The sequence below is a fragment of the Dasypus novemcinctus genome, chromosome X (genome assembly GCF_030445035.2).
Source record: "Dasypus novemcinctus isolate mDasNov1 chromosome X, mDasNov1.1.hap2, whole genome shotgun sequence".
Classification (NCBI taxonomy): domain Eukaryota; kingdom Metazoa; phylum Chordata; class Mammalia; order Cingulata; family Dasypodidae; genus Dasypus; species Dasypus novemcinctus.
In genome coordinates, this window is record NC_080704.1 from 95,091,061 (window position 1) to 95,109,777 (window position 18,717).

The following is an 18,717-nucleotide window of genomic DNA, read 5'->3' on the forward strand; positions in this document are numbered from 1 at the left end:
ATGCTAAGAGCATGGGAACTTCCAAATTACTCTTTTTATGCCTATAAACACTGTAAGAATATTAATGCCCTTCCAGTGTTTTGATCATACGCAATGTGATTTAGAAGATTGCTTTCATGCTTTTCCTCATTAGCCTTTCTTAGATAGTAGAGCCCTAATAAGCTTTTCAAGCACATGTGTTTACCTTATCTGTCCAGTGTCAATGGAACACTTACTTTAAAGACTAATCATTTTGTTTATTTTGTCTGTACAGATAAGGACTTTTGTTGGTTACATTTTTGTATATTGACATTATAAATAAAGGAAAGAAATCTGTTTTTGAGTGCTAATTCTGTGTCAGGTATTATGATGGACACCTTCACATGTTGTCTCTTTCAATACTCACTACAACACAGAAGGAATGTATTATCACCACTTTACAAATTAGGAAACTGAGGCCCTGAGAGGTTAAGTGATTTAACCAAGGTAATACAGTATTTAACACTTATTATTTGTCAGGGACTATGCTATATGAATTTTACACCATAAAGTATTGCATTTGAGTCTAAAAACAATCTTATGAGTTGTTATTGCAATATATAACAGATGTTGAAACTGAGACAAGTCCATAAACCAAGAATTAAACCCAGGAAATTTTAAACCAAACCTACACTCTAAGGTCCTACACTAGACTGCTTCATAGTTCTGTTCTGCCAAAGTCTCCATCATCACTGCATATTTATTATTTGCAGCTCTCCCTGAGACATTCTACATAGACCAATGTGTGTGGATATTTTCTTTGTATAATGTTCTCTTTGATGTTTAGACTGCAAAATCTGAGTTTTTCAGTCAATTTCTATTGGCTTCTGTTTTCCAGTTGACAGCTCTGTTTGAAGAGCTCAAGACCTTGGTGTAATAACATATAGGAGAGACTGATGGGAATGAGAATTAAGCAATGGACAAACAGAAAACATTACATAAAGAGTGGAGGACTTTGTTTTCTAAAGATTTGGAAGCTTGTTGAAATGAATATGGATCTCTTTCACATTATCTAGTTGGAATTTTAAAACTTTACCTAAAAATTAATATATAATACAATCTTCCAAGAAGGAAAACCACGGGAGCCTTTTGGATGCTCTTGTCAGTCCTAATGACTAAGAGAATCACTGGAAGTAATAATTGGGAGGTAGGGACAGTCTAGGTTGAACAATTTCAAGAGAGGCAATATCTTTAAAAGCCACTTAACATTTATGCTGACAGAATTTGCAAAGGAAAACTGCTATTTGAATAAATTTCCCAAATAGTATGGGCAATGTTTTTGTTAGAACCTTTAAAAACCAGTAAAGTGGTTAAACACCTGTATTAGGTTATTGTTGAAATGCTGTTCTGAACTTTATACAGCAAGAACTGTAAACTACAGTGATCTCTCTTTTGAGGAAACAAATACTTCCTTAATTTAGGATAAAATCTGTGATTTTGTTCTCATATAATAAACGCAAAGAATGTTTATCTAGTTAACTTCTTCCCTCCCCTGAAACCCAAAAGCCTCTTTAAGAACTCATTCTTGGATTATTTCTCTTTTTTCTGAAGGAAATTAGAAGATGGAGTGAAAAGAAAATATACAGTCCCTCTACAATGCATGCTTTCTTTTAAACCCCTAAGCATATACACTTACCGGAAGTGGGAAAAAAAGACCTCTATAGATCCTTGTGTGAAGAAAACGTTGGCTTAGATATATTTGTTTAAAAATGTTTTCACTTTTAAGTTGATATAAAAACATAGCAAAACTTTTAAATTATTTTTACCATGAAATGTCGAGGAAGGAAATTTGGACCACGACATTTCCCCGCCATTCCTCTTGCCCTCTCACCTCCCATTTTCACACACACACAATGACAGCTTGTGAGTGTCACTAACTAAAAACAGGTTCAGCAATTCATCAGCTGTCCTTTAAACAAGAGACAATTGTTATGGGCATTTTCACCCAGCAATTAGTTGCACTCATAATTTCTATAGCTTCATTTAATTATAGGCACAAAAGGGATGACCAAAACTGAAAACAAGGTCCCCTTTATCTTATGACCTCATTCCTTTTTCAGGCAACCTACTTCCTTGAACAATCATTCACTTAGGTGACCACACCCTTGAACAACAATTTATCAAAGTCACACGTGACAGAACAGGAAAAAAAATGACGGTGGGTAGAAATCCTGGCACAGAAAGAGAACTATCCCTAATCTTTTTAACCAAAGAAAAAGGGGAAGAAATCATGTAAACAAAGGGAAACCCTCTCTGAATAATTATCAAGAACAGAGGGCATTCATAAATATTCTCTTCCGGGCTGCTCTCCAGAATTAATTTTGTTGCAAGTTTAAAATGCAAAAGAATGGTCACTCTTACAAAACACATATTAAAAGAAAACTTCTTGCACCAAAATTTGATTTACTGAACAAAATACTGATGACCAAAACCCCAAATAATCTTTCAAAATGAAGTGAAGATACACATTTGGGACATGTACAGACTAGACACTATATCTCTCCTCAAAATGGATAAGAAAATGGTCTTTATTCAGAAAACAACAATGCTTCCTACATAATTAGACACATTAAAAAACATCTATGCAATGAACAAGAGGTACTGAAAAATGTTGTTTTCTTTTGATGCATTTCTCTCTTACACAACAGAGCCCTTCCATATACATCGGAAATATGAACTTCATAAAAAGCTAAATTAACTGGAGGGAAAAATACAAGTACAATGAGTAATCTATATCAATACTGTTCCTTTAAGGCCATATTTCACTTCAAATTAATAACGGTAGGCTAATGTTTAAACTTAAAAAAAATATTCTGTAAGTTTTTTTTCTTTTAAATAACTTCTAGAACTCCATTTATTCCATTCAAGTCCATACTCAGTTCTAAAATATATTTTATGATCTAGATTATACCTGTTGATATTGATAAACCCAGTCATTTTAATTCAACCATTAACTTAGATAACATCACGAGCAACTGGTTTTTACATTTAATTTTCTCTGAGAAATATCATATCAAGCAAACAAGATAATAACAGAAAATTGTAAACTAACAATTTTAGACAAGAAAAAAGCAACACTAATTATCTGGAGAAATTTGGAATGTTTATGCCTATAAAAACATTTTAGTGCATGAGAATGCAATGGGAGGAAAACATGTATTAAAAAGCCAAAAATAGAAATACTAAGGTGCTGCAAAAAGATTTGATTAAATCTAAAATGTCTACTATATGAGGTAAAGTTAAGATTCATGAAGCAAAACAGAGTGGCAACAGTTTTGATTTCTTAAAGGAAACACAAACTACTAGTGGCCATTAAAATTATTTTAAAATCTCACAAATTTTCTGAATATCACCCAAATACCAAAAGGCTAAAAAAAATTTTAAAATTTGATTGAATTCATTATGACCAAGTCATACCAATGTAATATCCATTTTCCTAACTGCCACAAGCCACAAACTCTGGTCTCAGACTAACTGCTACATACCAAGTCAAAAAGCCTCTGAAACTTGAGAGATTTTAGTAAAACATAAAGTGAAAAAAGTTTTTTTTTTTTTTTAGTACTATGTACTACTTGTTCATGCTTGGCATGGAGCATAATAGTGCTGCCACCACATTTTACCCATTTCTTCAGCATTAATGCAATTCTAGATCAAATCTAGGTACTACTTTACACAATGCCATCCTGTCTATGAACAAGGAGAAAGGAAAATAAAAGTTTCCTAGTAACGCTCTTTTTGGCATCTAATTTAAAAGCTCTCTGTTCAAATTCTCTTTTAGTAGATTTCTAAGTGTCCTTTGATATCCACCTCAGTTTGAAATTTTATAGTCAAATTTTCCTTCTTCTCCTTTCACTAAGAGACTAGGACATCATGTTCATTTTTTTCTTCCTTCTTCCTCTCATAGCTGGACTCTCACATCCCTTATCCTAATTCCAGCCCTTACTTTTCTCTCTCATTTCAATCATAAATAACTTCAACCTCACAATGCCATTTATGCCAATCTCTTATTCCAGTTTCTGTGGCTACATTTTCTGTCCCTAAGGCTCTTTATAAACTCATCCATGAGTAACAACCTCAGCTCTTATCTTTATATTTATTTAGCTTTATGTACTAACAAATTGACAAAAAGAGTAAATATGTTCACATAACTATGATAAACGGTTATTTTAGCATTCCTATGATAATAGTAATTTTTTTAGCCTCCAAATTATTATTTGGGCTACTAAGAAACAAAGATGATAGACACTTTGTTGTACATTAATATCTTAATGCTGGATATTAGGATGTACATTTTCATTATTCTTATCACTTACACAAGCTGCTCTTTTTGATCTGTTTTCTTCCCTTTGACCTCAACATAGGTAGAGTTTCTCAAACAGAAAATTATTGACAGCAATTCCAGGAGTTATTCTTTCATATTTTGTTTTTATCAAACTAAGCCAGGGGTGAAATAAAAGAGTGAAATTTTGGCCCTTGGAGTTTGGGCTTTATCTATATCTTTGCAAAATTCTTTAACGAATACTTCTACTATATACTTTAGTGATGTCCTTCATATCCTACTTAAAATTTGTGAATTTGGGAAAATAATCTATTTATTTCAGATTGGTTTTCCAGACTTGCTAATTTAGGTTAATTGACATTGTAGGATAATATTCACCCCAATAGGTGCTTTATGAGCTCTTCATAGCACAAATTGTAGCTTGAAAACATAATTTCAATTTTGGATAAGAGTTTCCACAAAGCTTGAAGGCGTACAAATTTAATGTAAAGAGCCTCAAGGAATGAAATCAGGTCTAGAGCTGGTCATTTTACATAGTTTTGAAATGTTCTTTTCATTTATTGGCAAGATTATTAGTTGAGATATTGATGTAAAAATAACTCCTTTTAAAAACAAATTTGTTTCAATTAAAGGGTGTCTTAGAGGTATACCTTTATTAACATTCATATAACTATTTCCTACATCTTACCTTTCTCAATCCTACATCCACTGTTTCAAAACTCCTCCTGTCAATATTCTATAAAGTATTCAAGCTGACTGTACAAGAATCACTGTGTCTTTTTACAGAAGATTAAGCATATACACCAATTCAAATAGACATTTGTACCTGTCACTTATTCTGGAGCAGCATACTGCACTATTTGCTGAACACAAATAATTGCTAGTACCTCCATATATTCCATTGTCCCTGAAACACCATATTTGACACACACACAAAACCTGCATGCTTCTGGTATGAACTGAATCAGTGGAAACTTGTTATGAAAAATAAGATATTCAAATTGAGGATTTCTTTGCAGTAGTGGCAAAAGATGACTCGAATCACATCTTCTAACAAAATTCAATAAGAAATGAGCCCTCCTATGCTCTGGTTAGATTATGAAAATCATTGGAACTTGTAAACAAACAGCCATAGACACTAATAAAAGAAAGAACAACTGAAACATGGAAATTGGATGACTGCCCAACTTGTATATAGGTGAAATCCCCCAAAAGGTAACATCCTAGAGAACATAGGCAGAGAAGCAGAAAGGAAGAGGAGAAATAGGTTCAAGATTTACTTTTTCCACTAGCCTGGCCTCTGTGTCTTTGTAGTACCTGGGAATGGTCACTCCAAACCAAATTTTGGTAGGAGGAGGTGGTTTTGAGAGGGGTGAGCAATTCCTGTGAGTTGATGGGGTTCAACGCCTGCACCACCTTGTTCATGGGCCCACTGTAGGTCCTCACTCGTTCATACACTACATTTTTTTCTGGAGACTGCTGGGATTGACTTGACTGATGATAGCAGGGGTAATGCTGGGGCTGGCATTGCAGTACTTCTGTGGGCTGCTGGGTGCCACAGCTGCTGCTGGTCTCACTCCAGTAGCTTGAGCTCATCATCTTCTCTCAGTAGTCAGCAAGTGACTCCTTAGATGTTCTCCCTAAGGAACAAGCAGAAAGAGACAAACAAAGAAAAGGGTAGGAACGCAGGCAGGCAGGCAGGCAGGCAAGCAGACACACGTACAAAAGCCATTTGTCAGTCAGCCACCCCTGTCTGTAGTGGTGCCAAGAAGAGACCAGAATTACCTGAGCAGCAGCAGGAGTATTTCTGGCAGCTGCAGAGGAAGCAGAAAGGTATTTGAGCTCAAAGGGACAGTGGACCCACCCTGTGAGATTGCTCCAGGAAATGATACTGACACGCCCCGAAGGGGTGGATTCACTGGGTAGGTTTACCTGCCAAAATAGGCGGTGCCTTGCCACTGAGATAGCTACCCAGCTACCTGATAGGTAAAGGAGTCTGGAAAGAGAAGGAATGTGGATATTCAGGGCTGAAGTCAGAGCTTCCAAGCCTTGCGTTTGGAAATTCACTTGAACTGTAAAAAGGCACACAAAGACATACACATGCCAAAACTTCCAAGAGAAAAAAAAATCACAAACTTCATATGAAAGTGTCTTTCCCACAGATCCTAATCTTAGCAAAAGTAATTACAGCATAAGTATTAACATTCCAGAGTCTCAGATCAAAATAATGGGTATTATCCTAGGGACACACTAATTTCACAGACAAATTTGCATTCTTAGTAAAATCCTACCATTAATTATGGATAAGGGAGTTTTCTATGGGTCTCCTTCTAGTAAGTCTCTCTAACTTATGGATCTGTTTATTATGCTACTGGCCAAGTATAGCCTTTTCAACATACATTGAAGGAAATTTGTCTAAAATGATTTTTTTTTCTATAAATGGAGGGAAGAAGAAAAAACACTAAACCATTCCATAAATACTTTGTATTTTATCATTTATATTTATTATTTGGCATTTTCACAATGGAATTTACACTGACTTTATTTGCACCCTAAGAAACACTATGAGTTTGATCGCGTTTTATACCCAGTTGTTAAAGGAGCTGCAAGTCCTGAGAGATGCCTTACCTGACATAATGAGATTTAAATGTTCTTAGCAATTACATTTATTACTACTTGAAATTCCAATCATATCGCCTATTTTCCCACCGAATCTTGCCTTACAAGACACTTCAGCACTACTAACCTCTAGCATATGGAGGGTGTCCTCAGAGAAGCTGTGCCTTCCTTGTGTGTATATGCACCATAGGACAAAGCACAGTACCACCATTCTGGAGAGGAGGAGAATGTCATTGAGTTGGCTAGCCAGCTTTTTTTTCCTTCTAAGTGAAAAAGGATAATAATTTTATGTGTACTTACTATGTGCCAGATCCTTTGCAAAGAGCTATATGTGGATTATCACATCCTCACAACAACCCTACAATAGGTTAAGATCTAAGAGGCAGACAGAGAAAGGTTGAAACATTCCCAAACTTGCACAACTGGTAAGTTATGGATCTGGGATTTGAACATATGGAGACTCATTCTATAGTCTAAGTTTGTATCTATTATATTATACCACTAGATAATTTTTAATAGCAAAGCAATTTTATTAATTCATATTAATAAACATATAGTTCATCCACAGTATACAATCAATGGTATTTGCAATAATTACATAGTTGTGCATTCATCACTTCAATCATTAGTAGAGCATTTTCATTATTTTAATAATAATAATAAACATAAAAACAGACAATAAAAATCCTTACCTCTCAATCCCTCTGCACTTTCCCCACTGTATATAGATGCTGTTTCTGGCTATTATATCCAAAGTGTATAATCAGTGGCTTTTAATATAGTCACATATTTTGTACTTTCTTTTTTTTTTATTGACTTTGTAATAATATTACATTAAAAATATATATATATGTGAGGTCCCATTCAACCCCACCCCCCCACCCCCCCTCTCCCCCCCCAACAACACTCGTTCCCATCATCATGACACATCCATTGGATTTGGTAAGTACATCTTTGGGCACCTCTGCACCTCATAGACAATGGTCCACATCATGGCCCATACTCTCCTCCATTCCATCACCTTGAAAATTTTAGAACAATTTCATTACTCCAAAAAGAAGGACTCCACACCCCTTAGCATTACATCCTCAGACCTTACGTAACCACTAACCTTCTTTCATCTTTATAAATTTATTTATATTTACATTTTTCATAAATGGAAACATACAATATGTAGTACTCTGTGTCTAGTCTTCACTTAGTGTAATGTTTTGTTTTCTTTTGTTTTGTTTTTTTGTCCGATATTAACATTTTGTACTACTGAATTACCTTTTTTCAGCTTCAAAGAAAAGTGGTATTATGTATGCAATTCTACCCATATTCATATTTCATGTAATATTTATATTTCACATAATATATTTAGTTCATAATAGGGCAATCATACAGTGTTTGTCCTTTTGTGTATGCATTACTTCACTCAACATAATGCCCAACAGGTTCATCCATGTTGCCATATGTTTTATGCTTTCATTTCTTCTTACCACTGCATAATATTCCATCGTGTGTATGCTCCACAATTTTTTTATCTATTCATCAGTTGATGGACACCTGGATTGTTTCCAAATTTTGTCTATTGTGAATAATGCTGCTATGAACATTGGTGTGTGATACCTGCTTGTATCACTGCTCTCAGTTCTTCTGGATATATAACTAGCAGAGTTATTGCTGGGTCCCATGACAAGTCTATATTCAACTTCCTTGGGAAAAGCCAAACAATCTTCCAGAGTAGCTGTACCATTCTACATTCCAACCAACAATGAATAAGGATTCCTATCTCTCCACATCCTCTCCAACATTTACAGTTTTCTTACTTTTTAATAGTGGCCTGTCTAAGAAATGTGAAATGGTATCTAATTGTAGTTTTGATTCGCAATTTCATAATTGTTAGTGATATTGAACATTTTTTCATGTGTTTCGTTGCCATTTGTATTTCCTCTTTGAACAGTTGTCTTTTCAAGTCTTTTGCCTATTTTTAATCATCCAGTATGTCTTTTTATTGTTGAGTTGTATGATCTCCTCATATATCATAGATATTAAATTCTTATCAGATATATGATTACCAAATGTTTTCTCCCATGGAGTCAGCTGTTTTTTCACCCTTTTGACAAAGTCCTTTGAGGTGCAAAAGGGTTGAATTTAGAGGAGGTCCCATTTATCTGGTTTTTTTTTTCTTTTGTTACTCATGTTTTGGGCATAAGGATTAAGAAACTACCTCCTTCCTCAAGATCTTGAAGATGTTTTCCTGCATTTTCTTCTAGGTGTTTAATGGTTGTCATTTTTTTATTTAAGTCCTTGATGCATTCTGAGTTAATTTTTGTATAAGATGTGAGATAAGGGTCTTCTTTCTTTCATTTTTTTTGTATAGTTATCCAGTTCTCCCAGCACCATTTGTTGAATAGACTGTTGTGGCCCGTCTGGGTGGGCTTAATAGCCTTGTCAAAAATCGTTTGACTGTAGATGTGAGAGTCAATTTCTGAGTTCTCAGTTGGTCAATCTGTCTGTCCTTATGTAAGTACCATGATGTTTTAACCACTGTAGCTAAGTAATATGCTTTAAAGTCAGGAAGTGAGAGTCCTCAACTTCCTTCTTCTTTTTAAAGATATTTTTTGCTATTTGAGGCCCCTTACCCTTCCAACTAAATTTGATCATTGGTTTTTGATTACTGCAAAAAAGGCTGTTGGGATTTTTATTTGGATTGCATTGACTCTGTAAATCAATTTGGATAGAATTGACATTTTAATGATATTTAATCTTCCAATCCATGAACAAGGAATGTCCTTCCAATTTTTGAAGTCTTCTTCAGTTTCTTTCAGCAATGTTTTGTAGTTTTCTGAATACAGGTCTTTTATGTCTTTGATTAAGTTTACTCTTAAATATTTGATTTTTTAGTCGCTATCATAAAAGGAATGATTTTTTTTCTGATTTCCTCAGATTTCACATCAGTAGTGTAGAGAAATGCTATTGATTTGCTTATTAACCTAGTATCCAGTCACTTTGCTGAACTGGTCTATTAATTCTAGTAGCTTTGTTCTGGATTTAATTAATTAATTTATTTATTTATTCTTGCCCTCCCCCTCCCCTGCCCTTCTGTTTTTCCTGTCTGTGTCCATTCGCTGTGTTATCGTCTGTATTTATTTCTCTTTTTGTCTTTTTCCTCCAAGATTCATCCAGATTTGATACTGGGACCTCTGATGTGGAGAGAGTTTCCCTGTCAATTGTGCCACCTCACTTTCTGGTCTCTGCTGTGCTTCACCTTGACTCTCCCTTTTGTCTCTCTTTTATTGCATCATCATCTTGCTGGGTGACTCACTTGCATGGGCACTGGCTTATACTACATAGGCACTCAGTTTGCTGTATGGGCATTGGCTCACCCTGTGGGCACTCATGCAGGTACATGGCTTACCATGTGGGCACCTGGCTCCCCACATGGGCACTCCCATGGGCACTTGGCTCACTGTGTGGGCAATCAGCTCAACGTGCAGGTGCTTGACTCGCCATGCGGGCACTCACATGGGCACTCGGATCACCATGTGGGCACTCGACTTGCCTCATGTGTACCCACATGGGCACTCTGCACACCACTTGGATACTCAGCTCACTGCATGGGCACTTGGCTCACTTTGCGGGCACTTGGCTTACCACACAGAAACTGGCTTGCTACGTTGGTGTGTGGCAGGAGAAAGTCATGCTTTCTCTTCTTCTTTTTCACCTGGAAGTCCCAGGGATTGAACTTGTGTCTTCCCAAATGGTAGGTGAAGGCATTATCAATTGATTCACATCCACTTCTCTTTTTTGTGGATTTTTCAGGATTTTCTAAATATAAGATTATGTTATCAATGTATAGTGAAAGTTTTACTTTTTGCTTTCCTATTTTGGAGCCTTTTATTTCTTTGTCTAGTCAAATTTCTATAGCTAGAACTTCTAGAACAATATTGAATAATAATGGTGACAGTAGGCATCCTTGTCTTGTGACTGATCTTGGTGGGGTAGATTTCAATCTTTTACTATTGAGTACAATGCTATCTGTAGGCTTTTCATAAATGCATTTCACCATTTTGAGAAAGCTTCCTTCTATTCCTATCTTTTGGAGTGTTTTTTTTAATCAATAAAGGGTGCTGTGTTTTGTTAAATGTCTTTTGTGCATCAACTGAGAAGATCATGTAATTTTTCTTCTTCAATTTTGCAAAGTGGTTAATTATACTATCTGATTTCCTTGTGTTGAACTACCCTTGCATACCTGGATAAAACCTATTTGATTGTGGTGCATAATTCTTTCAATGTGTTTTTGGATTCTGTTTTGCAAATTTTTTGTTGAGGATTTTTGCATCTATATTCATTAGAGATATTGGTCTCTGAACTTTATTCATAGTATCTTTATCTGGTTTTGGCATTAGAGTGACGTTGACTTCATACAATGAGTTTGGTAGCATTCTTTCCTGTTCAAATTTTTGAAAGATCTTGTGCAAGATCAGTGTTAGTTCATTTTTGAATGATTGGTAGAATTCATCTGTGAAGGCATCTGGACTTGGACTTTTCATCTTCAGGAAATTTTTGATGACTGTTCCAATCTCTTCAGTTGTGATTGGTTTGTTGACATCTTCTATTTCTTCTAAAGTCAGTGTAGGTGGTTCATGTGTTTCCAGGAATTTTTCCATCTCATCTACATTTTCTCATTTTTTGCCAATCACTTGTTCATAGTATCCTCTTATGATCCCTCTTCTTTCTACAGAGTCAGTGGTAATGTCACCCCTCCCATTTCTGATTTTCTTTGTGTTTTCTCTGTTTTTTTCTTTGTCAGTCTAGCTAAGGGTTTGTCAGTTTTTTTGATCTTCTTAAAGAACCAACTTTTAGTTTTGTTGATTCTATTGTTTTTGTTTTTTATTTCATTTATTTCTGCTCTGATTTTACTATTTATTTTCTTTGGCTTTGTTTGAAATTAGTTTTTTCTTTTTCTAGTTCTACCAGATGTGCAATTAGATCATCATTTTTTGCTCTTTCTTCTTCTTTAATGTAAGCATTAAGGGCTATAAATTTCCCTCTCAGCACTGCCTTTGCTGTGCTCCATAGGCTTTGATGTGTTGTGTTCTCATTTTCATTATTCTCAAGATATTTGCTGAATTCTCTTGCAATATTTCTTTGACCAGTGATTGGTTATGAGTATGTTGTTTAATTTCCATATATTTATGACTTTTCCGTTTTTCTGTCCATTATTTATTTCCAGTTTCATTCCTTTATGAACAGAGAAGGTGTTTTGTATAATTTCACTAGTCTTAAATTTATGAGACTTGTCTTGTTACCCAACATATGGTCTCTCTTGGAGAAAGGTCCATGAACATTCGAAAAGAATATATATACTGCTGTTTGGGGTACAATGCTCTATAGATGTCTGTTAGGTCTAGTTAATTTGTCATAATATTCATGTTCTCAGTTTCTTTATTTATCCTCTGTCAGATGTGCTATCTAATACTGAGAGTGGTGTATTGAAGTCTCCAACTATTATTGTAGAGACATCTATTTCTCCCTTCAGCTTTGCCAGTGTGTGCCTCATGTATCTTGGGGCACTCAGGTTAGGTGCATAAATATTTAGTATATTTATTTCTTCTTGACCAATACCCCTTTTATTAATATGTAATGACCTTCTTCATCCCTTATAACAATTTTGCACTTAAAATATATTTTGTCCAATATTAGTATCACTACTCCCGTTCTAATTTGGTTACTATTTGTATGGAATATCGTTTTCTATCCCTTCACTTTTAACCTGGTATTATCCTTAAGTCTGAGGTGAGTCCCAAGTAGACAATATATAGATGGCTCATATATGTATTTAATCCATTCTATCAGTCTGTGTCTTTTGATTGGGAAGTTTAAGCCATTAACATTCAATACTATGATTGTAAAGGAATTACTTACTTTATCCATTTTGACTTTTGGCTTTTTGTTGTCATATCATGATATAGTTTATATTATTATCCTTTCTAATATTCTTCATTTCTACAGTCTTCTTTAAGTCTCTTGCCCTTGTAATTTTCCTTTCAGGCAGCAGCACTCCCTTTAGTAAATCTTGTAGTTCTGGTATTTTGGTAACATATTCTGTCAGTTTTTGTTTTCTGTTAGGACATTGAACTCCCCTTCATTTTTGAAAGACAGCTTTGCTGGATACAGAAATCTTTCCTGACAGGTTTTTTTTTTTTCTATCAATACCTTAAATACATCAGACCACTTCCTTCTTCCCTGAACAGTTTCTGATGAGAGGTCACCATTTAATCTTATTGAGTTTCCCTTGTGTGTTAAGATTTGCTTTTCTCTTGTTGTTTTTAAAATATTCCCTTTACCTCTGATACTTGTCATTCTAAATAGTAGGTGTCTTGGGGTAGGTCTGTTCATGTTGATTCTGTTTTGGGTGCATTGTCTTTCTTGGATATTGATATTTATGTCTTTCATAATGGTAGGGACATTTTCAGTCATTATTTTCTCAAAATATTCTTTCTACCCCTTTTCCACTCTCTTTTCCTTCTGGGCTGCCAATAATGTGTATGTTTCTGCATTTCACATTGTCTTTCAATTCCCTGAGGTCCTATTCCATTTTTTCCCTTCTCTTCCTGTTCATCTGTCTTTTTCAGTTCAGATGTTCTGTCTTCAAAAATCACTAATTCTGTCTTTAAGCATTTCAAATCTGCTCTTATGTACCTGTAGTATGTTTTTAATCTCATCCATCATGTCTTTTATTCCCATAAGGTCAGTTACTTTTCTTTGAAGACTTTCAAATTGTTATTTATGCTCACCCTGTGTCTTCTTAGTATCCCTTATCTCTTTAGTCATATTTTATTTCCATTTTTAAAATGACTTAGGAGAGTTGTGTGATTATAATTGATTAATTGCCTCAAATCCTGAATCTCTTCAGGATATTTCATTTGTTCCTTTGGCTGTGTTATCTCTTCCTGTTTTCTAGTATGGTTTGCAACTTTTTGCTGATGCTAATATCTTGGTGAATTTACTCTAATGATTAATTCCTCTCTCTTGCCTATTGTTATTTTTCTCATCACTTTGATATTTGATACAACTTATCCTAAATCTTTAAAATTGCCCACCTTAAGTTACCAAAGTTGGGTAAAGGACTCATGAATGGGTCACAGACTTTCTCCCAGGGGTGGGGTAAATGGCGCTCTAATAACAGTTTCAGTCTATGTATTTTCTAGACAGGTCAGCAACTGGCATTTATTGGTGCACTTTTCCATGGAGGTATATCTCTCTTGGTTTTCCTGCTTTTGTCTGTCCAGAGTCGAAGTTCAAAGTGGGATGTGCTGGCTATGTTCACTGAAGAAAAGCCCTCTGACTCCCCTTCCTTTTCCCTTGTAACAACTGGCAGGGAGGACAACCTCAGCTCTCCTTTCAGTTAGGTGAAATGAGCAAGAATTTTATCCCCACTGAATGTTGCTGGGGTTGGGGAAGGTAGCCCTTCCTGGCTGCTGGAAGATTTAATAAGTCACAGTTTGTTGTTTCTGATTCTTCGTCTCTTTATCCCTCAACCTCCTTGGAGTTGTAAAGCACTGTCCTAGTCTGATGACCTCCAAAGAAAGTCCCTGAGGCAGACTTTGACTGTTTCTCTGTTGTTTTTGTGAAAGCTACGCCTTTTCTGTCTAATGTGTCACTGTGTTCCTACAATTCTTTCCACTTTCCTACATTTTTAAATTATATCCTTCATGGCACTATAAATCTTCTAGGTGAAAAATCACAAAATACTTGAGAAATGTTAGCTTGTAGATGACCTAAAAGGAATCTTTGCATTTTTTATTGGGGAGGAGAGTATGTGACTGACACCAATGAATTGTATATTTAAATGTAGTTTAAAGAGGAAATTTTAGATGATATATCTTATTAGAATAAAAATTAAAAACAACAAAATAGGACTGTGCAACACAGTGAATACTAATGCAAACTATGGGCTATAGTAAATATCATAATTATAATAATGTTATTTTACCAGTAATAAAGTTACTAGACTAATGCCAAATGTTAGTAATAGAAAGGGATTATATAAGAACTCTTTTCTGTAGGAAATGTTCTGTAAATCTACTTCTCTAATTTGAAAAATAACTGAAAAAATAAAACTTAAAATAAGTAACTATATGAATAAATTAGAAAATGAAATTCTCATTAAACACATAGTAATAGGGGATGGAGTAAGGATCAGGAATGTTTGTTGTATATTATTAGCAATAACATACAGAAATTTACATTTTGACATAGCTTTCTAGAAAGCCATATGAAAAAATCCTGATATATCCAACCTCAAAAAATTTTTATTAGGGATCAAATGTAAAAGAGCATGCTAATTATAATACACCATCCAGATATAAGATTTTTAAATACATTATTCACAGATTGTTTGGTATGATTTTTGTTTAAAAAAATAGGTCTTATTGACTATGGGGTGCAGTAATGCTCAGAGATGTACTTACCAGGTGCAATGGATGTGTCACGATGATGGGAGAGAGTGTTGCTGTGGGGGGAGTGGGGGGTGGGGGCGGTGGGATTGAATGGGACCTCATATTTTTTGAATGTAATTTTTAAAAATAAATAAATAATTTTTAAAAAAAGTCTTGAAAAGGATATGTAAATGTCTCAGGAACCCATAGGCCTGATTTTGACAAGCTTAGCTATGTGAAACTATTGAGTAAAACAGATAAGTAATTAATTTATCAAAACTGATGTATAGAACTATCTTAGAGTATTAAACAATTAGAACAATTAAAATTTAGCGCCAAATACATTTCACCAGCATCAGCTGCAGAGTTTGTATGTGTATAACTAATTCTATACTGCACCTCTTGTTTTATGGGGATGACATATCTATCTCTAGCACCAGCTCACTGTTTGGGGCTAATGGTGTAATGACTAGGGATTGATAGTTAAATCAGAAGTTACTTAAGTCCTTTTACTTCGTTCATCTCTATGTTCAAAGAGAAGTCTGTTCATACTGGAAAGAGTCAACAAGCATCATTTAGAGGGAGAGGAAGTACCGCGTAGGAAAGATGATTGTATGAAAGCACTTGTGTTTTACTAAATGAGACCAAATTATTTGATCTAGCAGAACCCCATTCCAGTCTTCTGACAGAGCTTAAAGTTAAGCTTGCTTAACTGCTGTTGGTAAATTTTGAGGCTAAGTAATATTTCAGAATATCAGATATGAAAAACATGTGTCTTGATTTGCTGGAAATGTATGGTGGTATTTACTAACTGGCTAGTTTAGTCTCATGTCAATTCAAGTCAAAATTGTATATCTGATAAACAGGTGTCTGATGATAAGCATATTTGTAATGGGAGTAGGTGATCCCTTAGTGACCTTTGTATCCTTAGTCTCTGAATATCTGTCCTTAAAACCTGAAAATAAATTTTGCCTGTGGCATATTTTTGCTCAGCAGTAACTTATCTCAGTGTTCCAAGACCCACACTAGAGAAAAATAGACCTAGATTCTGGGAAGAATAAACAAATCTTTGTTATGATTTGAATGCAGTAGAACAAACACAATGCCTTTATGGTTTGGCAAATCTCTAGGAAAGCTTGATCTCTTCTGTAAAACATTACTTTTGAGCTGAGTTTCTCAAAGCATGTCTGAGGAACACTAGTTATATCAGAAAGTGTTTTAATTGTGACAAATCAGGTTAGGGAATACTTGGTTAAATATACTTTCAGAAGTAGCTTTATTACTAAAATTCTTATAGCCTTTCATAAGCTAGTTAACACTGTGAACTTCTAAATAGGTCAATGATATGCAGGGTTTTTCAAGTTTTTTTGACCACAGAATACAATTTTTATGGAGTATCCACAATGTTTTGTGTTTATCATATTTATATCTGTTTTTTTTTGCTTCTGTATGTTTTAGACTAAAACCCTAAGTGATCACGAATTAATATCTAGCTTGCAATTCTAGCTATATCATGAAAACATACAAAAGATCTTTTGGTCATTCACATTAATATACCATTGGTACTTAAATTGAGGTTCCTGAACCTCCTGATTCCTGAAGCATCAATTTTTTTTAGGAATTCAAATTGTTGGGGCCAAGCCCAGATATACTGAGTCAGAAACTGTAGGGCTGGGACCCAGCAATCTATGTTTAATATGCATTCCTATTGATTTTTTTTGTTTTCTAAGGTTTGAGAATCCTTGAACTATACCAAATGTAAGGGACAAGCCTGGACAAAAGAAATAAGGTAGTGACGGAGAGATGATATTTCCAATATATTGAGTAAGAAGTTGTTAGCAGCTTAGGAGAGAGTGATTAGAGTAAGCTGTGAACTTGGTAATGGTCATACAGTTCTACATATATAGCGAATATAAAATGGTTGAGACTACAGTGTATTACATTAATTATAGCTACATAAGCTCTTCCAACATAAAAATAAAATAAGAGGAGACTATTGGAGTATGTCAGTAGTCTGAATAGTGTATTGTTGATAATTGTGCTTTATCAGTCAGAAAGACCTGTATTTAAACTCCAGCTCTAGTACAAATTAGCTTTATAGTCTGATAAGTCAATTTATTTCTCTGAACTTCTTTTGTTTCTCAATGAAAAGGATAATAGCCCTTAAGAAAGGGCTTGGTGTGTAGATTAGATAAATTGCATGTTGAATATATGCTAAGGTGTTTAGTACCTAATACCTGCACAATAAGTGACAGTTTTATTTTTATGCACTAGGTCTGGTTTGAGACAAAGACAGAATGGACTTGCTATGTGTTTGCAAGTATAAATCTGCCTATCATAGGAAGTATCATATAAGGCAATCTGACTTTAAAAGAGAAAAAAAAACTATATATATGGGGAAATGCTAGATGGAATGGTCACAGAGAAACCTCAAGCAACTTACCAAAAAGAGGAAGTTAGAAAGAAGCATTAGTGCAAGGCAATTATTTATAATTTAAAATACTTGGCTATGATGGAGGAGTTGGAAGGGGAAGTCTTGTGATATCTCTAGTGATTATCTGTGTGGTAATGTAAAAGGAGTACTTTAAAAGTAAACAAGTGTTTTAAAATATATGTACAAGAAAACCCAAAGACAGCAGAAGAAAGATGATAGTAAAGAAAAGAACAGAAATCAATGAGAGTGAGAACAGAAAAATAACAGAGCAAAAGCAATGAAACCAAAACTTGATCTTTTGAAAAAAATCAGTAAGATTGATAACTCTGTAGCAAGACTGATGTAGGGAAAATGAGAGAAAATGCAAATAACCAGTATCAGGAATGAAAAGGGATGTTGCTACTGACAGTACAGACATTAAAACAGCGAAGTATTATAATGCACATGTATTTATAGCTTAGATGAACTTGACCAATTCTTTGAAAACTATAAACCAGCACAACTCATTCAAGATGAAATAGATAAATTGCAAGGCCCAACATCTATTAAAGAACCTGAATTCCTAGTTACAAACCTTCTAAGAAAGTCCCAGATGGCTTCACTGTTGAATTATATCAAATATTTAAGGAACAATTAATGCCATTTCTATCCAGTCTTTCCCAGAAAATATATGAAAGGCCACTTTACAAAGCATTTTATGAGTTCAGTATTACTCTAATACGAAAATAAGATAAAAGAAGAAAAGTAAACCACAGTAGAGAGAGGCGAGGCATGATGGCATTTGAGTGAGTGCACCTTACGGTCTCTCCTGCGAAGAGGCGGCTGAGTGGGGTTGGAGTCTTGTCGGAGGGGCCTGTCTTGGGGGCTTGCAGGGAGGGGAGGGTGTGTGGACATCGATTTGGAGAGAGAGTGACAGAGGTGGTGCTTGCTAAAGGTAG

General features: G+C 34.9%; 1 protein-coding gene across 1 annotated transcript in view; it reads right to left on the minus strand.

The window, feature by feature from the left end:
- Positions 1-6,169, minus strand: part of POF1B (POF1B actin binding protein) — a 223,606-nt gene extending 217,437 nt beyond the window's left edge. Inside the window, exons 1-2 of the mRNA XM_058291189.2 lie at positions 6,083-6,169; positions 5,615-5,937 (exon numbers count right to left, since the gene is read on the minus strand). Coding sequence (XP_058147172.1) covers positions 5,615-5,896 — 282 coding nt within the window. The 5' untranslated portion in view covers positions 5,897-5,937; positions 6,083-6,169. The remainder of the gene's footprint in view (positions 1-5,614; positions 5,938-6,082) is intronic.
- Between the last annotated feature and the right edge of the window lie 12,548 nt (positions 6,170-18,717).